This window comes from Camelina sativa, chromosome 11 (genome assembly GCF_030686135.1).
Source record: "Camelina sativa cultivar CO46 ecotype springtype chromosome 11, ASM3068613v1".
NCBI lineage: Eukaryota > Viridiplantae > Streptophyta > Magnoliopsida > Brassicales > Brassicaceae > Camelina > Camelina sativa.
Genome location: NC_141890.1, coordinates 143,482 through 167,968, shown reverse-complemented (window position 1 = coordinate 167,968; position 24,487 = coordinate 143,482). Strand labels below are relative to the sequence as shown.

At 41.6% G+C, this 24,487-nt stretch overlaps 6 protein-coding genes across 15 annotated transcripts; 3 read left to right on the top strand and 3 right to left on the bottom strand.

Annotated features, from left to right (window-relative positions):
* The first annotated feature begins 2,098 nt into the window (after nt 1-2,098).
* Nucleotides 2,099-3,580, top strand: LOC104720732 (expansin-A20). The gene is made up of 2 exons (XM_010438610.3): nt 2,099-2,562; nt 2,654-3,580. The coding sequence occupies exons 1-2, from the start codon at nt 2,424-2,426 to the stop codon at nt 3,280-3,282; spliced, it is 768 nt and encodes a 255-aa protein (XP_010436912.1). The 5' UTR covers nt 2,099-2,423; the 3' UTR covers nt 3,283-3,580.
* Nucleotides 3,558-11,153, bottom strand: LOC109124768 (brefeldin A-inhibited guanine nucleotide-exchange protein 1). 4 transcript variants are annotated; one of them, XM_010438609.3, is made up of 11 exons: nt 10,005-11,153; nt 9,558-9,875; nt 9,003-9,336; nt 8,459-8,881; nt 7,969-8,261; nt 7,177-7,450; nt 6,446-6,936; nt 5,958-6,279; nt 5,466-5,826; nt 4,577-5,238; nt 3,558-4,398 (listed from the first exon to the last, which is right to left on the bottom strand). In XM_010438609.3, exons 1-11 carry the CDS (start codon nt 10,973-10,975, stop codon nt 3,793-3,795), a joined length of 5,055 nt encoding a protein of 1,684 aa, XP_010436911.2. In that variant the 5' UTR covers nt 10,976-11,153; the 3' UTR covers nt 3,558-3,792. The 4 variants fall into 4 exon arrangements, with proteins under 4 accessions (XP_010436911.2, XP_019088269.1, XP_019088268.1 ...); XM_019232724.2 differs by having other exon boundaries at nt 9,003-9,346; nt 10,005-11,146; XM_019232723.2 differs by having other exon boundaries at nt 9,980-11,134.
* A 1,776-nt stretch (nt 11,154-12,929) lies between these two features.
* Nucleotides 12,930-16,884, top strand: LOC104729128 (cellulose synthase-like protein D4). The gene is made up of 3 exons (XM_010448019.2): nt 12,930-13,529; nt 13,619-15,227; nt 15,363-16,884. The coding sequence occupies exons 1-3, from the start codon at nt 13,114-13,116 to the stop codon at nt 16,671-16,673; spliced, it is 3,336 nt and encodes a 1,111-aa protein (XP_010446321.2). The 5' UTR covers nt 12,930-13,113; the 3' UTR covers nt 16,674-16,884.
* Nucleotides 16,885-17,000: 116 nt separating this feature from the next.
* Nucleotides 17,001-20,066, top strand: LOC104774216 (protein FAR1-RELATED SEQUENCE 5). The gene is made up of 2 exons (XM_010498874.2): nt 17,001-19,611; nt 19,839-20,066. Exons 1-2 carry the CDS (start codon nt 17,395-17,397, stop codon nt 20,010-20,012), a joined length of 2,391 nt encoding a protein of 796 aa, XP_010497176.2. The 5' UTR covers nt 17,001-17,394; the 3' UTR covers nt 20,013-20,066.
* LOC147933482 (protein FAR1-RELATED SEQUENCE 9-like) lies at nt 20,024-22,866 on the bottom strand. Of its 5 annotated transcripts, none has more exons than XM_087471665.1 (3): nt 22,140-22,866; nt 20,525-22,007; nt 20,024-20,440 (listed from the first exon to the last, which is right to left on the bottom strand). In XM_087471665.1, exons 2-3 carry the CDS (start codon nt 21,980-21,982, stop codon nt 20,273-20,275), a joined length of 1,626 nt encoding a protein of 541 aa, XP_087327791.1. In that variant the 5' UTR covers nt 21,983-22,007; nt 22,140-22,866; the 3' UTR covers nt 20,024-20,272. The 5 variants fall into 5 exon arrangements, with proteins under 5 accessions (XP_087327791.1, XP_087327793.1, XP_087327792.1 ...); XM_087471667.1 differs by having other exon boundaries at nt 20,024-20,431; nt 22,140-22,344; XM_087471666.1 differs by having other exon boundaries at nt 20,525-22,001; nt 22,140-22,344.
* Nucleotides 22,454-24,397, bottom strand: LOC104720727 (transcription termination factor MTERF6, chloroplastic/mitochondrial-like). Of its 3 annotated transcripts, XM_087471671.1 has the most exons (3): nt 24,352-24,397; nt 23,248-24,257; nt 22,454-23,031 (listed from the first exon to the last, which is right to left on the bottom strand). In XM_087471671.1, the coding sequence occupies exons 2-3, from the start codon at nt 24,235-24,237 to the stop codon at nt 22,999-23,001; spliced, it is 1,023 nt and encodes a 340-aa protein (XP_087327797.1). In that variant the 5' UTR covers nt 24,238-24,257; nt 24,352-24,397; the 3' UTR covers nt 22,454-22,998. The 3 variants fall into 3 exon arrangements, with proteins under 3 accessions (XP_087327797.1, XP_087327796.1, XP_087327798.1); XM_087471670.1 differs by lacking the exon at nt 24,352-24,397 and having other exon boundaries at nt 22,454-22,866; nt 23,248-24,251; XM_087471672.1 differs by lacking the exons at nt 22,454-23,031; nt 24,352-24,397 and adding an exon at nt 23,037-23,091 and having other exon boundaries at nt 23,248-24,237.
* Between the last annotated feature and the right edge of the window lie 90 nt (nt 24,398-24,487).

The following is a 24,487-nucleotide window of genomic DNA, read 5'->3' as shown; positions in this document are numbered from 1 at the left end:
TTGAGCAGGCCTGCTGCTGCACAAGCTGAGTTGAGGTCCCACTCCCATGAACTTGATTGCCACGATGCATTCTTCACCATCCTCTGGAGAAGAAGAGGACATTGGTTGGTTACAATTTTGGGTTTGGCAATGAAACAGAGTTACAAGACGAAGCAGGGAAATACGTTTTGGGTTTATATCCGACGATGCACTCATGGTTTAGATCATCTTGAAGATGCACTACGCCATTCTTCAATGTTGCTACCCAGCCATGCATGAATGGGTATGGTTCCCATTTCCTTGAGTAACTCCATAGGCACCTTCTTTTCTGTAACCCTGTCACCATAACCAAGAGCATGAATCTTGAGATTTCCGATATCCCCATCTTTCAAAGATGGTTCAGCACCCAAGATGTAATAGATGGAAGAAGACGAGAAGCACCGAGCGGTGAGGTGTTTCTGGGTTAATAGATGATAGTTAATAGATTAGACATGAAAACAGAGAAAAAACACTATCCCGAGACGATCGGAGGCAGCTTACCGGGAGCGAGAGCTGGCTGATCAGAAACAAAGACTTGGTTAGTGTTAGTTTCTGCTAAGAAACAAAGACTTGGTTAGTGTGGGATGTGTTGTGGCTGAGCAAGAGTTCACATTTGTATTAGAGGGGATACTCTGAGTAGGACTTTTATGAGTCAATGTTGTATCTTTAGTTTCAGATGTAGTAACTGTTTTTGTTGCACTTTCACAAAAATTATTGAAAACCAGATTGTTCCTAGTTTTCCAAATTTGCCATAAGACCCAAAATGTTAAAAACAATTATGAGTGAAAAAATACAATATAGATTTATAATAAGAAGATGAGAAAATCTAAATGACTTTATTAAAAATGAAAAACTTTATTTTTAAGAAAATCCCATAAACCTTTAGATAAAGATAAAGTGATAAACCAATAATCCTTTACAAAAAATCATTCTTATAATAATATATGTTAAGTAAATTTTTAAAAATATTTGCAAATTGTTGGTTATTAAAAATTTGGATCAATTGAAATATTAATATAAATAAATGAAAAATGTTTTCTAAGTAACTTCAACATAAGTAGGATTGCAATTTAATGAGTGGTAAATGAACGCAAAGTTTATCCAAATGATGTGATCTTAAATATTAAATATACGAAATATTGCAAACTTGAAATGGTTAAATTAAACGGTTAGGATAATTTCTTTTAATATATCTTAATAAAGAAAAATAATTTATGAAGAATTATACTTATAGACCGAATAATTAAATATTACAACGATTCATAAATTAAATCAAAATTTCAATAATTTTCATAGTGATCAGAAGTCATTCTAGCAATTTAGAGGAGAATGATGTTACAAATTATTTTGATTCAACATATTATAAAAAACAAAATATATGTGAAAAAACAAAATTTGGAAATTTTTCAAAAGAATAACATATATATATTTCTAAATACTTGTATATTTGAACTAAAACGAAAGTTTAAAAGAAAAACAAATATATAGATTTCTAAATATGTGAAAATTTAAATAGACACACTTGTTCGTAAAAATTACATAGATATATTAACGTCTGCTTTAAGAGATATTTCAACGTTCTTTGTTAATGTCTTATAGAAAGATTTTATGCTCCCATCTGGCACAACTCTTCCTTTTCACCCACTTTAACAGCATTTGTCGGTATAGTTTGTTTCAAATACTTGACCACGACTCATAGTCGAATAAGCATGTTTCTTTTAACGTCCTAGTAATACACATTTTCTATTTTAATAAGAAAATTTGTTAGAAATGTCTTTTTTGAGATATTATTTTTCAAAAATATTTTTTTAAAAAAAGTATTTTTCATTTTTATTTTTTTACACAATTATAATATATTAAATTAATTTTAAATTATATTTTTTATAAGTTTAAATTATTTTATTTTAATATAGGTTTGAGAGGATAAGATTTAATATTTGGAGTTTAAAGCTAGTCCTTTTATATGTATAAAATGGATGAACCTTGGAAAAACTTCACCATGCGCATTGAGATAACGGGTAGAAGTGGGCCGCCAAGTGAGTTGGGCCTGGAATACGTATTGTTGTTCCTTTCCTTTTTTTTTTTTGATAATAGGTCTGAAAAATGACCGTGGAAAAATTTCACAATGCGCATTGAGATAACGGGTAGAAAGTGGGCCGCCAAGTGAGTTGGGCCTGGAATACGCGTTGTTCCTTTCCTTTCGTTTCGTTTCGATAATTGGTCTGAAACGGGAACTGTCAAAGTCAAAACATGTCAGAGCAATCTTTTGTCGCATCCCCACCACACCCAGTCTTGAAAAGCGGAGCGGAGCCAGATGATGATCAAAAGGAACCCCTAAACCCTCTCAAACGCATCACTTTTGTCTGCCACCTGTGAGGATCCCAACAACACTGCTTGTTGTGTTCATGGATTCTGGGCTTCAGCAACTCGCATTGTGCATCTTTATTCTCTGCCGCCTCTTTCAAGCCACCGCCGAAGATGACTGGAAGATAGCCACAGCCACGCTCTCCAGAGACAGGGACGGCTCCTCCTCCGTCGCTACTGGTTCTCTTCTCTCTATCTCTACCCCTATTTTTCTTTTTTCTTTCCTCAGTCATGAGTCATGACTAACTAGACTAAATTGGTGTGGTGATAGGAGGCGCTTGTGGGTATGGAGATCTGAGGCAGAGCAGCTATGGCGGGTACAGCGCAGGCCTGAGCGGGAAGCTGTTCAACAGGGGAAGCAGCTGCGGAGCTTGTCTAGAAGTGCGGTGCGTGAACCATATCCGGTGGTGCCTCCAAGGCAGCCCCTCCGTGGTGGTCACCGCCACTGATTTCTGTCCTCCCAATTCGGGTCTGTCCTCCGATTACGGAGGTTGGTGCAACTTCCCAAAGGAACACTTGGAACTATCTCATGCCGCCTTCACCGGGATAGCAGAAACCAAAGCCGAGATGATACCTATACAATACAGGAGGGTCAAGTGTGGGCGGAGAGGCGGTTTAAGATTCAGCTTGAACGGGAGCTCCCACTTCTTCCAGGTGTTGATAAGCAATGTGGGCCTTGACGGGGAAGTTGTAGGAGTGAAAGTGAAGGGCCATACAACGGCTTGGATCCCAATGGCCAGAAACTGGGGACAGAACTGGCACTCCTCTCTTGATCTCATCGGACAGTCTCTCTCTTTCGAGGTTACTCTCAGAGGCGGCAAAACCATTGCCTCTTATGATGTGGCTCCTCCTTATTGGCGCTTTGGAATGACATACCAAGGAAAGCAGTTCCACTCCTGACTCCTCTTATCATCATCATCATCATCAAGCCATGAATGATTCACTTTCGGCGGTCAAAAACCAAGTTGTGGCTTTCTTATTGATTATCACTTTAGATATCATCACTTCATTTCAAGTCTAAATGACTTGCTACGAGTGGCCCATCTTTGTCTTCTCCTTTCTTTTTCTTTTAATATATATCTTCACAAATCCTTACTTCGACCTCATTGAGCTGTGTTTGTAATATTATATGCTCATGAGTAGCGTTAACAATAACAACTGGGAAGAAGAAAGTATGCAGTGCAGAAAATTTTCACCATCCTTTTCTTAGTTTCTATAACAGTAATTAATTACTCTATATCAGCACAAGCAATCAACCGCACAAAACCTGTTAATCTCACATTCTTTCGTCAATACTCATTAGACGCGAGAAGAAAAAACGAAAGAAGAAAAGAGTGATTTGTGTCTGCTCGTAACCTATCCTTTAGGTGCTCGAATGTCAAACTTCAATGCACTTACAACAATCCTATTCTATTCACCCATCATTGGACCCATACATGTATGGAACACGGTGCTTAAGACTTGTGGGACTTGTGAAGAGCTGTGCTCACTCCGCACAAGCTCCACCAACAATGGGAAGAAAGTTGGTGCATACCTCTTGAATGAATCTCTTTTCAGTTCCCTCAGTGCCTTCAGCACTGCAACCACTAGTGGAGATCTTGCTGCTGCTTCTTCCTTCGATGTTGCTCCCATGGGTAGAATCCAGTTTTTAGGCTGCCTGGTTTCTTCTAACTCTGAACCCTGAAACAACGTGCACTTCAGGTACATCTTCAGTAATTGCACACACACTGTAATCAGTTGAGATTCTATGCTTAGCTCCAAGGACACTCCTGGGTTGTATGTCAGTAGGTCTTGAAGAATGTCCAGGTAGTTCTGGTGTGTGTCATTTTCGAAATGAAGCATGGGAGGTTCAGAGAGCTCCAAGATAGAGCATGCTCTCCTCATTTTCTTTTGCAGTATCAAATCAGAATTTAGCTGGTGGGCATGTGATGAGATTGTTGAAAGTATCTCCAGGATAACAGTGACGTGAGATGCCAACAATGACTGCTGATTATTTTGGTAGAGATCAGTCACTACCTGAGAACAGGAGAAAGACTAGTGAGAGAAGGTAAGAGAGATCATTATTCTTGAGCAAGGCAAAGGTAAAGCATACAACATTTCTAGATTCATTTTCGTATGGGATTTTTAAAGAACAAATTGTTGGTATTAGTCAAACCTTGGCATATCATTGCATAGTACAACATTATGTACATACCTGAACAACCTGCAACTGGACGGTGATGTGACTCTTTGTTCTTGCAACAACATAAGACATAGTTTGCAGGCTGTCTTCGTCCACGTCATCTTCATTACTAAAGTCCTGATCAGACAACGTTTCCTCATCTGGAACATCATCCATGGTTCTCAGTGTTTTCATGAAACTAGACAATGTCAATGAAGCAGCTTCTTTGACAGCCAAAAAAATCTCCTTCCACTCATCTTCCGAGAAACTGCCACCCAATTCGTCTGCCAACCGCAGCAACGCGCCAACTCCAGCTACTGTAGGACCCTGAGCTGGATTTCTTATAAGACTAGCAAGTAAGGACACTACACTTGATAGTTGAGACCTTATGACCGTAAAAAAGCTGACAAATAGGTCTACCAGAGACTGTGCCGCCATAGCTGAAGTCTCAGCATCCCAAGAAACTCCACTAGGATGTGGAGAAAATGTAGAGGGGAATGAACTGTGTTCATCTTTAGAAAGCAGATCATTCTCGCCCCACACGCTATTAAATATAGGATAAATAACAGAACTGAAAACACCAATCCAGAATGTTCGTGAGAAAATATGACCATGATCCTTTAAAATATTAAAGAGCACTTCCAGGGAGCTTTTACGGATTGCTGGTCTGGAATCAGCAGTTAGCTTAGACAATCCTGTAACAAAAATAAAATTTTGATTAGAATGCAGGGAACTGTTCTTTCCTAACCTCGCAGCAAAACAAATTCAATCACTTGGACGAATTAGCAATGGAATATGTGAATTCGAAAAATGTAAGATCCCCATAATATGTTTTTTTCTTTTTTTTTGAGACGAAAGCCCATAATATGTTTATGCATTAAAATCAAGGTATTATCTACAGATTAAAAATATGACAGATTACCTGTGAGTAAAGGAACCCAATATGATATGTTTTCATCTGCATCCATAAAATTTTGGGTATTTGGTGCATGGTCATCAGTTAATGGAGTACCGGGACTGCTGGACCTACCCTTCTCATTCCACACAAGGCCTCCTTCTGCAAGTTTTAGGGCACAAAATCGTAGAAATGCAATAGCATTCAGGCTAACATCGCTGGTGAATTTGCTGTTTGTGAAAGTTATGAGGCATCTAACACAATCAGTAAAGGTTGTTGCCTCCGTCTCTGTGATATATGAAAAATACTCTCGGACAATTTTTTCCATTGTCTCAAAGGCCAGCAACACAATGTTCTTCCTTTCATCAGCTGCTGCGGTTGTGAAAACCTGAAAGGAAATGAAAAAAAGAGCAGATGAACTACTCAGTATAGTATCTTCGGTTGAACGTTTTTCCTCCTAACCTGAAGCTTAATCATATATGTTCACATACAGGCGGATGCTAGGAAAACATTATGTACCTTGAAAACACTTTTCCACCCTGATTTTACATTACTGACACGGCTGAGTACCATTTGAGAAATGCACCGAACTATTAGTTCTCTTATTTCAGCAGAACTGCTTTTTTGCATAACAATGACAAATGGTCGAAGAAATTCATTCTGGAAGTTGTAGTTAGCCAGCTCCTCACGTTCCAAGAACTTCATAGAAAGTTGTCGTAGTGAATCCATAACGAATATTGCAACAGAAAGATTCTCCGACAAGCCAACAGATACAAAAAAATCTGACAGGATGCTCCATATGCGAGACCAGACTAGCCTGATGCGGTTCATGTTGTAGTGGCTGTACAACACAAAAAGAGATATGTAAATTTGTGAGTTGACATCTTATTAGACTCTCATGGTGCTACCTTGATGTCCAATTCAGTAAGGCAAGATGAGATGTATTCAGTATGTTCATTTCTCATTCTATGAGTTCTAAAGAGAGTATCAAAAGAAGAAACTCTTACGCGATCTCAACTAATTTTGTGAGGCTAAATACTCGAGGATCCGTAGGAGACTGTAGTTCTGACATAGAGACTTTGCATAGAGCTTTAACAAATGCTACTATGGCTTCAGTCTTCAACCGCTGGCTATGAGCATATACATTATTCAACTGAAAACTCCCGATCTGGTCAAGCAAATTCAAGTTTGCAATGAAGTTATTGATCTGGTCCTGCTTCACAAGCCCTGGAATATTTGGTCCAATTGCACTGCTATCATATGAGCCCCCTCGAACAACAGCCATCATCACCGGATTCTGGAGGGCTCCTTTTTTCTTCAAGTTAGGAAATCCCAAGGCTTTCTTCTCTTCCGTCTCGGATGAGGAAAAATAAGATGCATCACTTGGAGCACCCTCGCCCAATAATTGCAAGTGCTCTATTCTAGAAAGACAAGTCAAAATATGCTCCCAAGCATCTTGCAAGTGATTACCATCTTCAATGGCAATTGATATGATGGCCTGAACAACAAAATAAGCAATAATGAAGTTATGAAGAGGTCAATTCACGCATGCTTCTCTCCATAGAGGGAAGGAGAACTTTACAGCAGAGTAAAATACATTAAAAAGCCGTTGAAACAGAAAACTAAAACACATGATATTAAGGTTAGTATGCCTTAAAATGCTTCATCTCTCTGTTCTTATACTTTGAAAACCGGATGTGAGGAAAGAAACAACTGATTTTCACAAGAAGAAACTTACTTTAACAGCATCGACATTCTTTTGCTTCATATCTCCTGCGCAATGGAGATTTGTGAACTTGGCCATGGAAGTGACAAATGCATCTCTTTGCGTTTGCATACCCATAACTGCTGTAATATGAACGGCGTACCGAAAGCCTCGTAAGCATTCAACTGCAGCAAGCCTGTCATCACTCTGATCAAGTGTCACGCTGAATGCGGCAAGCATTGGTCCCCATGAAACTTCAACCATAAAACGCAATATTGCAACGTCTGTAACGACATGGTAAGCTGATCTACAAGACAGGAAAAAGAATCCAAATCATGAGATTCATGTTAGGACTTCAGATCCTAACATTCGTCCACGGTATTTGTCAACCCTAATCCTTTTAGAAAGATATTTTCTCAGGCAAAAACAATTTCAGAGACAAAAATGAACTAGGGAAACTAAAGGGTATTGTTTATCCACGTTAAAGGAAAACCTGGTTTCAGCTTAGTTCGCTAATTTTGCAGGTAGGTAGTTTCTCAGGTAAACACAATTTCAGAGACAAAAATGAACAAGGGAAAGTAAAGGGTAAGTATTTCATTAACGTTAAAGGAAAACCTGGTTTCAGCTTAGTTCGCTAATTGTGCAGGTAACCTGACTCGCTCAGCAGCATCATAGTAAGAACAATCACTCAATAAAATCCTTCATTTCAATACAATTTTCTAATCACTACTACGTAGTGCTATCGTCTCCTGCCACTCTCTCCAAAGAATAAGAGCCTAAGCACCTCATTTCACACTAGACTCTAAATAAGATAAATGAGCTTACTCTGATTTTCCAGACTTCGACCTGAACTTTTCTTGAATATGCTTTATAAGAAGACCATTAGCCCCGACTGCCTTTTCTTCTGTCTGTGTCCAATAAACCAAATTGAGTATACCGTCCAGACCCAGTAGTTTATTCAAGCCATTGGACTGCCTGCTTTCTGGGGCAGAAGAATCAGAACTCATCTTTATTTCATTTATGACAACTTGGTCATAAAGCGCACCAAGATACTCCTCTGGTAGATCTTTGCCATCATCAATGCCTCGGTTATTTCTGATAAAATCAGCCTTGGTCATCTGATTGTCATAAACAAAAAAGGAGACGTAAAAACACACTGTAAATAATGTATACCAAACAAAGCAATCTCCAATACAGAATATTCCAATAACAATTTCTGAGCACGTAAGTAACCAGAAAAGTCAACTCATGCAGATGCAGTCCAAAAGCAAACCTATCATGGATTGAATAAATTGTGACAGCCAAGAAAACAAACCTTCTCTTTAACCATGATATTGTGGGCATCAGTATTAAGCATTATCACAGAGTATGCAAGAACATATGCTGTGTCAGCACTGCTGAATGAATTTGGATTGCATTTGCAAAAGCGTTCAGCAAACTTTTCCATTATGCGGTCAATTTTCTGCGCTTCCCCAGGAAGCCTGAACCCCCTTAAGAAAAACCTAATTGCTTCACCAAAATTCATTTCCTTGAAATCAAACGAGTCCACATAGGCATGCATAACTTTCATTGGAAACTCCTCTCTTTCACCCAAATAATCACCAATCATGGTAGCATTCAAGCCTGTGGTATTTCTCAGGAACGACACCACCTCATCTGGGGAGTTGCCAACCTTTTTACAGCTTATAAGAAACTCAATACCCTTTGACGGCTTTCTATTGAATAGAGTGATACCTTTCTGCACATAAACCAAGAAGGATGATGAAAAAAACTAACCTCACCGAAGAGAAGAATAATTATACTAATATCACTGTATGGGACGGACAATCTTTTAGTTCTTTTATGATGCAACATCAGACCTGGAGTTCAATTTTGTATGCCCTCCTTTGTTCAAGAGTTGCAGCGTCTGATGACTCTGAACTCAAATCTGGGTGAAAGTCATGATCTGTAGTTGTCCCGTCTTCTTCATTTGGGCTAGAATGATTGTCTACAGGTGCTTCATTTTCTAAGCTCTTAGGCAGAAGTGATTCGCTCATGCTCAATTGTTGGTCCATCCATGTTCCCATTGCCTTAATAATGCTAACCAAGCACTTCACTGATTCATGCCGAAAAGTAATATCCTGGACTGGGGACAAAGTTGTCGACGAACCAGGAGGAGGCCCTAAAGCAGTTTTTAGAAGACCGTTGACAATCCTGCAAACATCTGATAGAATTATAAGAGCTTAATACATTTTACTAAAGTACAAGACCACTAATGGAATACAGATATGAACCGTGTAGGCTACTTTGGTGCCCGATCTGATCTCTAAAACTTTTCAGCAAAGAATTGTAATCTGACAACATCTGGAACGCTATTCTGGAAACAGAATCCAAAAACTATCTTGGGGAGATACAAAATAAGAAATTGCAAATACCTTTCGAAGATGTTTGGTGACTCCACATCACAGTCAAAGTTGACAAATATGTCAACTATTAGGTTTGGCTCGTGGCAAATATTCTCAAGTAAGCTGAGCACGGTCATTTTCTGCAGGAAACTTGGCTGAAGAACATTTTCAAGAACACGGAGGACAAGCATGGGGAAGAATATGCCTACTTCTGATTTCAAACCCGATCTATATTTCCGTAGCAAGGTGGTGAAGATAGCACATTGAAGTTGAAAAATAGACATAACCGAGAGTGCGCTATTCTTTAACAAAGACAAGCAAAGGAACTGCTTAATGGCATTGAGAAACCTGCATATTTTGGGGGGGGGGGGGGAGGGAGAGTTAGGTCTTGGACTCCATGTAATACTACTGAGAGACGAATAGCAAATGCTGCATTAGATAGGGAATGTAACCTGCGAAATGAAAGATAAAACTTGCCTTTCGTCAGAACGCCAGATCGGACCACCGTTATCAATGACGACTTTGAGCAACTCGAGAGACAAAGTCTTGCCTCTAACAAGAATCTGATCGTCGGTGTTCTCTTGTGACGAGAACTTCATAGACAGCTTACACAGATTTTTAAAGAGAAGGAATCCGTCTTCCCTGATCTTGCTAGTTGAAGCACCGTCATCCTCCTCCTCTGGGCCCTGCAAGACTAGCAGGAAATCCGGAGGAGGATCTGCTTCCCCGGCCGTAATAACGTCGTTGATGAAACCCTGACAAATATGAACAGAGTTGCCTTCGTTGACATTCTTATCCGTGATGGCAAGCAAGTCGTTGACATTAACTGTTTTGAGTGATGCATCCATAGAATTCGCCTCGGATCTGGTGAAGACGATGAGCATGATCTGAGCCAACACAGATTTAGCGCAGATCTGGTTGGTCCCGTTAAATCCGCCGAGATACACATTGTAGCAAGTCCTGACTAGATGGAGCAAACAATCGCCACGGATCAGGATGCGAGGAGATCTGACGGCGGCGAGGAGGACGCGAAGGACCGCCAGCTCAATTGACTCCTCGCCGATGCCGCAAACCTTGCAGATCGCGTGGATGAGCTTGTAGAGAAGGGAATCAGGAGAAGATGAGCAGACCTCGCCCCGGAGGAGGGAGAGGGAGAAGAGCTTGAAAGAGCAATCGAGAGCAGGTTCAATAACCTTGGCGTAGCCGGTATCAAGAGAGAGAAGGAGTGGCTGAAGGACGGCATCTGAATCAGAGGTGGAGAGACCGAAGAGAGGCGATGAAGGATCGGGAGAATCGGAGAGAGTCTCCAACTTGTCGAGGACAGACTTACAGGCGGAAACGAGGAAGGTGTGCTTGCGCCACGCGGCATTTTTTATGATCTTGTCCAAAGATGGCCCAATCACACGGCCGCATCTGGTGGCGCCACCAAGGTTCTGCGACGACGACATCACCGACGGATCTAACACACATTCGAATTCACGGCGGCGATTCAGAATGAAATAGGCAAACCCAGAAAGAACCGGGCCACTTGTACTGTATTTTTTTCTTTTCGCGGCGTTGGCACAACGAAACGCTGCGTTTCTTAACTTTTAACGTTTTTGTATATTGTTTAATACTATAATTTATAACCCTTATATTTATATAATTATAATTTATATTATCTCTTCTTCAATAAAAATCATACAAATTTTCCGTTTATCTAAATAATTTGAAAATCAGTATCCATCATTCATCGTTATACAATAATCTAACTAATTTTTTTAAAAATGATTATAATAAAACTTTAATCAACTTTAAATAAATAATTTTATTAACTTTTTTTTTTCATTTTTAGATAAATTTTATATTTGTAGCATATACTTTCAAACTATTATATTATTTTAAAATAATTTTGTAATAATAATAGATTTCAAAGAAAAAAACTGACGCTCTCACAGGGCGATACTAACGCCGATTCATAGATCTCTCCTTCACCCCATTCTTTTGATTTTCTGGCCGGTGTCCGGCATCTCTGGCGGCTCTGTGCCTCTTTAGTTTGTTTTATTTTTCGTTTCTTTGCATAGTTTTCTATTTTTCTACAAAACCAAATCCTGAACCGCTTCATCTTCAACCGATCATCTTTGGTGGTGGTTTCCGTTGATCTCTGGTGGTGATCTGAAGATTGATTTGGTAATGAATTTGGATAATCTTGTGTTTCATACGGTGGATTGGCCTTTGTCAGTCTCCGGTGGTGTCGTTCTTTTCCTCTTACTCGTGATGATGATTGGGCTTAAGTTTGACCTAAAGATGATGGTTCATCAAGGTTTGGAACCATCAAATCTTATTTTGATCCAATCAGTTAGGATGAATCAAACACAATCACATTCACATTCGGTAAGAGTTGAGTTCTTTTGTGGTTGGAAACAATTTTGGTTCAGCCAACACTCTCCCATAGTGGGAACGGTTTATTTATGGTTCGTTAGAGTGGATAGATCTTACAATTTCTTCCAAATTGAGTATGTTATCTCCGTGAAGGGTTTTTTTGACTCTCCATGATGTCCGACATTCCCAAAACCATTTTGGTAAAGGGATTCAACATAAACTTCAGACAACATGTTGGTGTATTGGTCGGCGAATATGGGATCCCGGGAAATCAAGTCTACAGAGAACCAACATATCAAAGGAAGAGAAGATACCATCATGTATTACTAAGCGGCAACGATATGTAGGATGCTACAATAAACATGATCATGATCATATTCAAGCAACATATCAATATGTTCTTTTAATCAGAGTGATGCGAAAAACATTTTGGAGTTTCATCTATAAGATGTTAGCCTTTTATGAGTATATGAAGAGGGGACTTAACAGATTTTTTCTGTTGTCCATAAGGCTTCCGTTTGGACAGCAGGGTTACTTCCACTTCTTTATCGAAATTGTGTTCAATTTCCTTTATTTGTTTCAATGGTTGTACTTGAATGGTTTTTTATGTATCATGTAAAACTTTGGTTATATAATATTATTTGCCGTGTTAAAAAAAAAAAAAATTGTAATATACAATTTAAAATATTAAATAGAATTTAACTTAAAAAACATATTTCCTCTGCAACATCAAAAAGATATCGAAAAAATTATAAGTTTATACTTTAGTTGCATGAAAAAATATTTCAAATGATTATATAAAATAAGAATCATTTCTATAGTTAACTAAAATACTAATATATTTGACTATGCTTTAATAAAAAAAAAAAAAAAAACTAGCTAGGGAATTTTCCACTGTCTTTTTATATATAAGTTGAGAATTGGTTTCCGAAATCAAATGAATTAAAAGAAAGAGAAAAACGTCTATAATCCCAAAATAGCATAAACAACTAAACCCTTGAGCTTCCAAAAATAGGTTGGTTGGTGCATACTGCATAATACAGAGAAGCCCAAAAATAGAGATCCATAGCATAAACAGTTTTATGTCCTGATAATCCTCTCCTCCTTGTCTTTTCTTCTTTGTTTCCCCCAAACCATCAGGAACGTAAAAACTCACGTTTCATTTTTTATACTGCATGATCACACTGATTCACGCAGAAACCAAGCGCCTTTGTTTGGCTTCACAATGGCGTCCACGCCTCCTCAAAATACTAAGAAGGTCCGTAACAATTCCGGTAGCGGCCAAACCGTCAAATTCGCTAGACGAACATCTAGCGGACGATACGTGAGTTTATCTCGAGATAATATTGAATTATCGGGCGAGCTCTCTGGGGATTATTCTAACTATACGGTGCACATACCTCCGACGCCGGACAACCAGCCCATGGCCACCAAAGCCGAAGAGCAATACGTGTCCAATTCTTTATTTACTGGTGGTTTCAACAGTGTAACACGTGCACATCTTATGGACAAAGTCATCGATTCAGATGTCACACACCCTCAGATGGCTGGCGCTAAAGGCTCTTCGTGCGCCATGCCTGCTTGCGACGGGAAAGTCATGAAAGACGAGAGAGGAAAGGACGTGATGCCATGTGAATGCCGGTATCGTCTATCTTAAAACTTATGCATTATATATTGATGGTATCCTTACTTGTTGCACAAGACTAACATGGTGATTGATTAATAATTAGGTTCAAGATCTGTAGGGATTGCTTCGTGGACGCCCAGAAAGAGACAGGTCTTTGTCCAGGATGCAAGGAACAATACAAAGTCGGAGACATGGATGATGATACCCCTGACTTCTCCAGTGGTGCTCTCCCCTTACCCGCTCCAGGAAAAGACCAACGTGGCAACAACAACAACATGTCTATGATGAAGAGGAACCAAAACGGCGAATTTGATCATAACAGATGGTTATTCGAGACGCAAGGCACATATGGTTACGGTAATGCGTATTGGCCTCAAGACGAAATGTATGGCGATGATATGGATGAAGGAATGAGAGGCGGCATGGTGGAAACAGCTGACAAACCATGGCGGCCACTGAGCCGACGCATCCCAATCCCAGCCGCCATCATAAGTCCGTACAGATTATTAATAGCCATTCGTTTCGTCGTGCTATGTTTTTTTCTAACTTGGAGGATCCGAAACCCTAACGAAGACGCCATATGGTTATGGCTCATGTCAATAATATGCGAGCTTTGGTTCGGGTTCTCATGGATTCTAGACCAGATCCCTAAGTTGTGCCCCATAAACCGGTCCACTGACCTGGAAGTGCTTCGTGACAAATTTGACATGCCATCTCCCTCCAACCCAACAGGGAGGTCCGACCTCCCAGGTATTGACCTCTTTGTGTCAACGGCAGATCCAGAGAAAGAGCCACCCCTCGTCACCGCCAACACTATTCTGTCCATATTGGCCGTTGATTATCCGGTGGAGAAGGTGTCATGCTATCTATCTGATGATGGAGGAGCCCTTCTATCATTCGAAGCCATGGCAGAAGCTGCTAGCTTTGCTGATCTTTGGGTGCCCTTTTGTCGCAAACATAACATTGAACCCCGAAATCCAGATACCTATTTTAGTTTGAAGATAGATCCAACAAAAAATAAGAGCAGAATAGATTTTGTCAAGGATAGGAGGAAGATTAAGAGAGAGTATGATGAGTTCAAGGTTCGCATCAACGGCCTCCCTGACTCGATACGGAGGAGATCAGATGCGTTTAATGCAAGGGAGGAAATGAAGGCTCTGAAACAGATGAGGGAGAGCGGAGGTGATCCAACAGAACCTGTCAAAGTCGCCAAAGCCACGTGGATGGCCGACGGCACCCACTGGCCTGGAACTTGGGCAGCTGCTACTCGAGAGCATTCCAAAGGTGATCATGCTGGGATTCTGCAGGTGATGTTGAAACCACCTAGTAGTGATCCTTTAATTGGTAATAGCGACGACAAAATCGTTGACTTTTCGGATACAGACACCCGCTTGCCCATGTTTGTTTATGTGTCACGTGAGAAGCGGCCGGGCTATGATCACAACAAGAAAGCTGGAGCCATGAATGCGCTTGTTCGTGCCTCTGCTATTCTCTCAAATGGACCTTTCATTCTTAATCTTGATTGTGATCATTACATCTATAATTGCAAGGCCATCCGAGAAGGGATGTGTTTTATGATGGACAGAGGTGGTGAAGACATTTGCTACATTCAGTTCCCGCAAAGATTCGAAGGCATCGACCCTTCTGATAGATATGCTAACAATAACACTGTCTTCTTTGACGGTAATATGCGTGCTCTCGACGGTGTACAGGTAATTTTTTTTTTTTTTTTTTTTTTTTTTTTTTTTTTTTTTTTATATATATAAAAAACCACATATACAATACAAATATTAAGTTAGGTTGGGAAGGAAAATCATCACTAATAACAATGAGTTTAAATTTTGCAGGGACCAGTATATGTCGGAACAGGTACTATGTTTAGACGCTTTGCCCTCTACGGTTTTGATCCACCTAATCCTGACAAGCTTCTCGAGAAGAAGGAATCAGAAACAGAGGCTCTAACCACTAGTGACTTTGACCCGGACCTTGATGTCACACAGCTCCCTAAGCGCTTTGGCAACTCCACACTTCTAGCTGAGTCAATTCCTGTTGCAGAGTTCCAAGGTCGTCCGTTGGCAGACCACCCTGCTGTCAAGTACGGTCGCCCTCCCGGAGCCCTTAGAGTCCCTCGCGACCCACTTGATGCTACCACAGTGGCAGAGTCTGTTTCTGCAATCTCTTGTTGGTATGAGGATAAAACGGAGTGGGGAGATAGAGTCGGGTGGATTTATGGGTCGGTGACAGAGGACGTGGTCACAGGATACCGCATGCATAATCGTGGGTGGCGATCCGTTTACTGCATCACCAAGCGAGATTCGTTTCGAGGCTCTGCACCCATTAATCTCACAGACCGTCTTCACCAGGTGTTGCGGTGGGCCACCGGGTCTGTTGAGATCTTCTTCTCAAGAAACAATGCCATTCTCGCCTCCAAGCGTCTCAAGTTCCTCCAACGTCTGGCGTACCTTAATGTTGGAATATATCCCTTCACCTCTCTGTTTCTCATCCTCTACTGCTTTCTTCCGGCCTTCTCTCTTTTCTCTGGACAGTTCATCGTGCGGACGCTTAGTATCTCCTTCTTAGTATACCTCCTTATAATCACCATATGCTTGATTGGCTTGGCGGTCTTGGAGGTGAAGTGGTCTGGCATCGGGCTCGAAGAATGGTGGAGAAATGAACAGTGGTGGCTTATCTCTGGAACAAGCTCTCACCTCTACGCTGTTGTGCAAGGAATCCTAAAAGTGTTAGCAGGAATCGAGATCTCCTTTACCTTGACGACCAAGTCAGGGGGAGATGACAACGATGACATATACGCAGATTTGTACATAGTGAAATGGTCGTCGCTGATGATACCCCCAATAGTGATAGCGATGGTGAACATAATAGCGATTGTGGTGGCGTTCGTCAGGACAATATACCAAGCGGTGCCACAGTGGAGCAAGCTAATAGGAGGAGCATTTTTCAGCTTCTGGGTGTTGGCTCATTTGTACCCATTCGCAAAAGGATTGATGGGACGGAGAGGCAAAACTCCAACGATAGTGTTTGTGTGGGCAGGTCTAATTGCGATCACCATATCTCTACTGTGGACGGCCATTAACCCGAACACCGGACCTGCTGCTGCTGCTGAGGGTGTTGGAGGCGGTGGTTTTCAATTCCCGTAAATCCATTTAGGCAAGAGTTGAGTTTTTGTAGACTAAATCAAAAGTACTTTCAATCACTATGTATTTTTGTTTTTGTGTGTGTGTGCTTTTGTTTTGTTTTGTTTCTGGTAGTAAAATTTCACACAACAATATATATCTGGATTAAGATTTCATGACTGTATAATGTGAGTAATCCAATTAGCTTGTAGTAATTGTATCATCGTTTCGTTTCTAACTTTTTCTTCTTTCACAACTGGATATAATAAATAAAACAACATTAATACGTAGTAAAACGGAAAGGCCCTGAGAACGGGCCGCACAAAAGAAGGTGGGCCTCATAAAGTGAATGACGAAATGGGCCTTGCTTAATAGAAAAAAGAAAAGGGGGCAAAATTTTAGGAAGCACCAGCGTCTCTCCCGACGACGATTCTCGGTGTCTTCTTCCTCCTCCTCCTTCACTGTTCGACCTTCTTCGTCTCTCTTCATCTTCATCATCGTTTCTTATCACTCCCGCCTCAAAAAATCTGTTATAATCAGCTTCCCCCTTTCTCTTGTTTTCTGCTTTCTCCCCTGTAAAAGCGACGCACGCGTTCGCTTCCAATCCCATCTCTGCTTGAAATCAAACCACGACACCGTTTAAGGGACTGTAAGTGGGTTTATGCGTTTTCCATATCCGCCTGCCTGCCTGTGGACATTAATAGATAGATAAAAACCCTTGTTCTTCCATTCCATTCCATTCCTGATGATGGATAATGAAGTGCTCGACTTCGATATTGGTGTCGGAGTTAGTAGTGGGGGAGATGTTGATGACGACGCTATTGATATTGAGCACCATGGTCTCGACGAGGATGATATGCTCGACAGCCCAATTATGCCTTGTGGTATCTCTCTTGGCAATTCCGAAAATTACTTTCCCAATCAGGAGGAGGAGCAGCAGGATCTCCTGGATCTCGAGCCTTACGATGGTCTTGAATTCGAGTCAGAAGAAGCTGCCAAGGCTTTCTACAACTCGTATGCCCGTCGCATCGGCTTTAGTACCCGTGTCAGTTCCTCCCGCCGCTCCCGCCGAGATGGAGCCATCATCCAGAGGCAATTTGTTTGTGCTAAAGAAGGTTTCAGGAATATGAACGAGAAGCGCACCAAGGACAGGGAGATCAAGCGCCCCAGGACCATCACTAGAGTCGGTTGCAAAGCCTCCCTCTCTGTCAAGATGCACGACTCTGGTAAATGGCTTGTCTCTGGCTTTGTCAGAGAGCACAACCATGACCTCGTTCCTCCCGACCAAGTCCACTGTCTCCGCTCTCACAGGCAAATCTCTGGCCCAGCCAAGACCTTGATTGACACGCTTCAAGCTGCAGGTATGGGCCCCCGCAGGATTATGTCCGCCCTCATCAAAGAGTACGGTGGCATCAGCAAGGTTGGCTTCACCGAAGTGGACTGTAGGAATTATATGAGGAACAATCGGCAGAAGAGCATAGAAGGAGAGATTCAGCTTCTTCTTGACTACTTGCGGCAGATGAGTGCCGACAACCCTAACTTCTTCTACGCTGTTCAGGGAGGAACCACCGAAGAAGACCAGTCTGTGGGTAATGTCTTCTGGGCTGATCCTAAAGCTAGAACGGATTTTGCTTTCTTTGGGGATACTGTCACTTTTGATACCACCTACAGGTCCAACAGGTACCGTTTGCCTTTCGCACCCTTCACTGGTGTTAACCACCATGGCCAACCCATTCTTTTCGGCTGTGCCTTTATCATCAATGAAACCGAGGCTTCCTTTGTTTGGCTTTTCAATACATGGCTTGCGGCAATGTCCGCCCACCCTCCTGTCTCAATCACCACCGATCATGATGCTGTTATCCGTGCAGCCATCATGCAGGTTTTCCCTGCCGCCCGCCATCGCTTTTGCAAATGGCATATTTTCAAGAAATGTCAAGACAAGTTGTCGCATGTCTTCCTCACGCATCCTTCCTTTGAGTCTGATTTCCACAAATGTGTCAATCTGACAGAGTCCCTTGAGGATTTTGAGTCATGTTGGTTTTCACTTCTTGACAAGTATGAGCTACGCGATCATGACTGGCTACAAGCATTGTACTCCGATCGCCGCCAGTGGGTCCCAGTTTATCTCCGTGATACCTTTTTTGCCGAAATGTCCTTAGCGCACCGTAGTGACAGTATAAATTCGTATTTTGATGGTTACATCAACGCTTCAACCAATCTAAGCCAGTTCTTTAAGCTGTACGAAAAAGCCTTGGAGAGTCGTCTCGAGAAAGAAGTTAAAGCAGACTATGATACTATGAACTCACCTCCTGTTCTCAAGACTCCATCTCCCATGGAGAAGCAGGCGTCTGACCTTTATACAAGGAAATTGTTTATCAGATTTCAGGAAGAACTAGTTGGAACCCTGACTTTTATGGCATCCAAAGCTCACGATGATGGGGATCTTGTTACCTATACCGTTGCAAAATATGGAGAGGCTCACAAGGCTCATTTCATCAAGTTCAACGTTTTGGAGATGAGAGCAAATTGCAGTTGCCAGATGTTTGAGTTCTCTGGCATCATTTGCAGACATATATTGGCAGTCTTCCGGGTCACCAATCTCCTTACGCTTCCCCCTTACTACATCCTAAAACGATGGACCAGAAATGCCAAAAGCAGCGTCATATTTGATGATTATAATTTGCATGCGTATGCTAATTACCTGGAGTCTCATACCGTCCGATACAACACCTTACGCCACAAAGCTTCTAATTTTCTGCAAGAAGCAGGCAAATCTCTTTATACTTGTGATGTTGCAGTAGTTGCTCTGCAAGAAGCTGCCAAGACTGTGTCCCTAGCGATGAATAAGGAAGTTAGAAGAACTATGGCGAACGGGCACTTTAAAGAGAGTTCTTCTGTAACTGATGGAAAACGGATGTGTTGCAATGAGGACTGTCAGCAAGATGTGCCGGCTCAGCCCGAGGTGAGGTTCATTTTATTTTCGATACTTGCATTCTTTGGATAAAAATTAAATGTTAATCAAGTTTGTTGCTCTATAAACGTTGCACATCTAAAGTATCGTTTCTTCTGCTTTTGCCACATTGTGAACATGTACCGTGCAATCTCCCATAAATCTGCAAGGTCTTCAGTTTTTGCTATGTGCTTCTACTGCTGACCAATTGCATCACCATATTTCCTCCAACTTTGCAGGACGAAATGGACAAGAAGATTAATCAACTCAGAAACGAGCTGGAATTAGCAAACAAGAAATGTGAAGCTTACAGGACTAACCTACTTTCAGTTTTGAAAGAAATGGATGATCAAAAGTTGCAAGTGTCCATCAAAGTGCAGAACATTAAAATTAGCTTGAAGGATAATCTGTGAAATAAGTGACATGTTCCAACTGCTATTCTATTAATTAAATTATTTGGCTTTTCATCTGATTGCTCATTACATTGTACAATATCTTAGCGTTTTTGAAAAAGGGACCCAATTTTCAGGATTTCCCTATTACACAGTAGGTAGCCTTTGCAATAAGTACTCCCAATCATTTCATAATGAGTAAGAGACGAAGTTGATTCCCATAAATGTTTGCAATACCAAACAGCATAAGCTTGTGATGTTATGTATCCAGCAGGTAGCACTCACTCTTTCAAGCTTAGTCTAGCATTTTGTACCTTGAGGGAAAGCTGAAACTTCTGTTCTTCCATATCTCTCAAAATAGACAGCAGGTTTGCTCGATAAACTTCGCATCGCTGGCCTGTCCTCTCCAATTCAGTTGTCAGTTCAAGTATTGTCCTCTCCTTTTCACCCTACATTGGATAAGTACTTATTCCCAAGGAACAGAGGATATAAATGTCATAAAACTATCGAGTACCACCAATAGATTCGCTTACCCCTGGAAGATTCATTGCACTTGTAGTTTCTCGAGCTTCCTCAGACGGGTATGGATCGCCGTTGGGAAGTGTAGTTCCAGGTGTTGCTCCTCTAAATTTGTTACTTGCAGCAACAACCTTCTTGGCAGCTTCATCCAAGGCATCCATCGCAACTTTATAAATCTGAATAGATTTGGCGCCCTCCTCCACATACTTGGTTGCTTCTTGGCGTAGATTGTTGTAGCAGACGGTTAAAGATTCTTGACAACTGTTTGAAAACTCGGGTTGTTCCTCACTGCCTCTAGTCTTTGCTGATTTGGTCCATCGCCTCAGCAGATACCGAGATGGAAGAGTAGAAACGTTATTGGCCCTGAACACCGCCAATATGTGCCTACAAATAATCCCTGAATACTCAAACATTTGACAGCTGCAAATAGCTTTCACCTCAAGAGCGTCAAAATTGACCGTATGACCTTTGTGAACTTCTCCGAACTTAGCCACACGGTAAGTGGTGTGAGTTCCTGAATCACTAATCCTACTTGCAGGATTTGCAAGGGTCTCAACAAACTCGTCCTGGAACTTGTTGAACGCTGCCCTTGTATACAGGCTAGCAGCTTGCTTTTCCATGGGAGAGGGAGTTTTCATAACTGGAGTAGAGTGAATTGCTTCATAATCTGCTTTCAGTTCTTTCTCACGCCAGCTATCAATTGCTTTATCATGCTGTTGTATGAGCGTTTGCATCGTAGTTGATGCATCTACAAACCCTTGGAAGAATGAGTTCAAACTGCTGCTCTCTTCATTTGTAGACAGCTCCCCATAAAAGGCGTCTCGGATGAAGACACGGACCCATTGTTGCCTAGCATTATAAATGGACTGAAGCCAGTCGTTATCCTGTAGATAATATCTTCTGACGAGAATGTCCCAAGATGCCTCAAACTCGGCAGCCGTTTCTGTCTCAGTAACGCAGTTTATAAATTCGGATTCAAAGCTAGGATGCGACTGATAGAGGTGAGCGAGTTTCTCCTCAGTTTCCTTGAAGATGAGGGGCTGGCTGAAACGAAGGCGGGTCTGACAGAAAACTTGAGAAACAGCAACCTGTATCAGCCGATCTGGTTCAACTGTAATAGAAGGAGGAGGGGGAGCAGACATTGCTTGAAGCCAAGTATGGAAAAGCCAAGCAAAGGAGGACTCAGACTCGTTGAGAATGAGAGCACAACCAAAAAGAAGAGGCTGCCCATGATGGTTAAACCCGGTGAAGGCAGCAAATGGCACTTGGTACCTCTTACCCCTCCTGTACATGGTGTCAAAAACTACGGTATCACCAAAGTAGGTGTAATTCAACCTGCAAGTTGGATCCGCCCAAAATACATTCCCACAGTCGTCCTCCATTGCGTACAAGAAACCAGGATTCTCGAGCTGCCTACGTTTCAGATAGTTCAATACATGCTCGACCCCGCTTCCCAGGGTCCTCTCGCTCATCCTTACTTGCTCCTTATCCCTGCCACTATCAACCACAACTTTTAATCCTAAATTGGTAAGTCATGGGTGGTTATCACAAGGAACAACGTTTGAAACTTGCAGAAGCGAATGAAAAATCAATACTGGAAAGAGAAAGAGAGAGTTTGAGAGTTGATACCTGCGATTATAAACAAGATATCTTCAATCCCTCTTCCGGTTTTGGCAAGGTCACAACCCACCCACTTTAAAAGTTCAAACCCTAAGCTTGTACTGTTGTAGTAACTGGTAACTGAATCAATGGCTTCCGCGACCCGACGGAGTTTAGTACTCGTGTTCTCTTGCTGTGTTGGATCCAAACTCGGTGATGGACGGTTTTGTCTAAAAATCTAAAACGGCAAGCAGTTTATAGGAAACCAAAGTAGCGACTTTGTAGGCAGGCCTGGTCCTTTAACTTTGGGCCCTTTGGTAAAATTGATATTTGGGCTCTCAGACTTAAAAAAGTTTTTTTTTTTTTTTTTTGAGTCGGCCGATCCAAAGGGGGAACCAAAATACGATTATTACAACCGTGAAAAGGAGCATTCGAAGCAACCAGAATTTCAAGTTTGACCGTCACAAAATCTGGTTGTCAGAATGAAATGTTCGTGACATCCAAAAGAGAGCATAGTGGATTTCGCTTGACGGCCCTCTCCAATACTATATGACAGGGTCCACCACCAGCATAGTGCAATTGTTCACAACATTATTTTGATACTCTGTAATACTCGGAGTAGTGAAGATCAAGAAACAGCTGTCTATGCTTTTCACCTTCCCATACTTTCAGCTATCTGGTCGACTGCATTGAGCTGCGTGCAGCATATTCTGTTCTGCAGTTAAGCTACGCAGATTCCTATTTTGTTTGTCAGGTGCTGCAAGAATCACAAGCCAAGAATGACTTATCCAACAACATTATATATCAAACTTTAATCCTGGCTAGACCAATCATCATCATATTAATATCACACTACACGCTTTTTTTGCTTAAAGGATATCATGAAAGGTCACGGAGTGTGGTTTTGATTGCAGTTGGATACCTGAAAACAAGGGGACATCACTCTATGCATTTATAAGAAAAGTGTTGGAATCGATGATATCTGGAAAACACTCTATTGATATCACAATCAGTGAAGTGAAATTCTAACACAAGCTGAAAATAGGTTGCAGAGAGAGAGAGAGAGAGAGAGAGAGAGCCTGATGAAGGGGAAAACTAGAGAGATATAAAGCTAAAGGCTTGCATAGGATGCAGTTACCTCTGAAAAGCCAAACTTGACATGAAATTTCTTTGAGCTACAGTCGAGCATTTCTCTAAGGCTGCAGTCAATGTTGTTCCTTTTGACAAGTTTAAACCGTGATTCTACCTTCTTCTTTAATCCATGGTGAAAGAATTCAGGATAAGAAGCCACTTCATCAATGCCTCTTCCCATCACCTGGACTAGGAATCTGATCCTAGGTTGTAGTGAATTCTTAATACTCTTAATCAAAATTGGGGGACAACCAGACACCATGGTTGCTATCTGGGCATCTCTAAACCCACACTCCTTGAGATAATCATAATTTGGTTTGAGAACCTTGGTAACGTCTCTGCACACAAGTTGCGGAAAATTCATGACCAACGACTGGATGCCATCCTCAGTGAGACCAACGGAAGATTTCAAGAAATCAGTGGTAGGCCGCAACCTCTTATCAACACTATACCCCATAAGAAATGGGTGCTTGACAAGGACTTTGCCGATCATCCCATCTTGGTCAAGGCCAAGACTAGCAAGAAAGCTGACCATCACTGTGAGCTTGGTGTCGATGCTGTAGCTGATAAGCCTCGGGTTGAAAAGTATCATTTTGCCAAGTTGAGTCTCAGGCACACCCAAGGCTTGAAAAAAAGCAAGAAGGGGACAGAGTTTCTCTTCCACGCTGTGAGAGAGTATAGGAGGAAATTTGGTAATGGCGGAAGCAACTTCCCGAGGATTCCTTGCAAGACTGGAGAGGCACTCGACCATGGGAATGAGCCTCTCATCGAGGCGTAAAGTAAGGATTTTGGGGCATCGGGAGACGATGTAAGGGAGTTTTCTCTCTTGGATGCCAACAATGTTTCTCAGGTAGTCCCAGTTCTCAGATGCCACTTCGCTTTGGGCCTTGTCCAACTGCTTGCACTTTCTCAACATCTTGTCGATGCTCGGATCATCGAAACCTTTGTCCCTGAAGAACCACATGATACTGCTGCTGCTGGTATTTGTGACCTCCATTTGAAAGACGCCGCCACTGACTACAACCAAATAACAAATTCTGCTTTTTAAGTAGAGTGATGTAGAGAGGAATTTACCTTGGCTAACTCAAGGTAGTAGTAGAGAGGAATTTACCTTTCTTTCCGCCTATCCAATTGAACTGAGAGAGAGAGTGAGAGAGAAGCTTATCCGCAGAGGAGGAGCGGTGTCTTTCTTTATACCCTTTACAGAGTAAATGACTATTATATCCCTCAAGTCAAGCCTTCGTTTC

Excerpts from the sequence above, each read along its gene's own strand:
- LOC104720727 (XM_087471670.1), bottom strand. The coding sequence starts at position 24,237 with ATGGAGGTCACAAATACCAGCAGCAGCAGTATCATGTGGTTCTTCAGG. Across the intron at positions 22,867-23,247 it reads TCAAGTTTGGCTTTTCAGAG|CACCTGACAAACAAAATAGG; the intron begins GTAACTGCATCC and ends TGATTCTTGCAG.
- LOC104729128 (XM_010448019.2), top strand. The coding sequence starts at position 13,114 with ATGGCGTCCACGCCTCCTCAAAATACTAAGAAGGTCCGTAACAATTCC. Across the intron at positions 13,530-13,618 it reads GTGATGCCATGTGAATGCCG|GTTCAAGATCTGTAGGGATT; the intron begins GTATCGTCTATC and ends ATTAATAATTAG. Across the intron at positions 15,228-15,362 it reads GTGCTCTCGACGGTGTACAG|GGACCAGTATATGTCGGAAC; the intron begins GTAATTTTTTTT and ends TAAATTTTGCAG.
- LOC104720732 (XM_010438610.3), top strand. The coding sequence starts at position 2,424 with ATGGATTCTGGGCTTCAGCAACTCGCATTGTGCATCTTTATTCTCTGC. Across the intron at positions 2,563-2,653 it reads CTCCTCCTCCGTCGCTACTG|GAGGCGCTTGTGGGTATGGA; the intron begins GTTCTCTTCTCT and ends GTGTGGTGATAG.
- LOC104774216 (XM_010498874.2), top strand. The coding sequence starts at position 17,395 with ATGATGGATAATGAAGTGCTCGACTTCGATATTGGTGTCGGAGTTAGT. Across the intron at positions 19,612-19,838 it reads ATGTGCCGGCTCAGCCCGAG|GACGAAATGGACAAGAAGAT; the intron begins GTGAGGTTCATT and ends CCAACTTTGCAG.
- LOC109124768 (XM_010438609.3), bottom strand. The coding sequence starts at position 10,975 with ATGTCGTCGTCGCAGAACCTTGGTGGCGCCACCAGATGCGGCCGTGTG. Across the intron at positions 9,337-9,557 it reads TCACCAAACATCTTCGAAAG|GATTGTCAACGGTCTTCTAA; the intron begins GTATTTGCAATT and ends AGATGTTTGCAG. Across the intron at positions 8,262-8,458 it reads ATATCATGGTTAAAGAGAAG|ATGACCAAGGCTGATTTTAT; the intron begins GTTTGTTTTCTT and ends TATGACAATCAG.
- LOC147933482 (XM_087471665.1), bottom strand. The coding sequence starts at position 21,982 with ATGAGCGAGAGGACCCTGGGAAGCGGGGTCGAGCATGTATTGAACTAT. Across the intron at positions 20,441-20,524 it reads GTGCAATGAATCTTCCAGGG|GGTGAAAAGGAGAGGACAAT; the intron begins GTAAGCGAATCT and ends TATCCAATGTAG.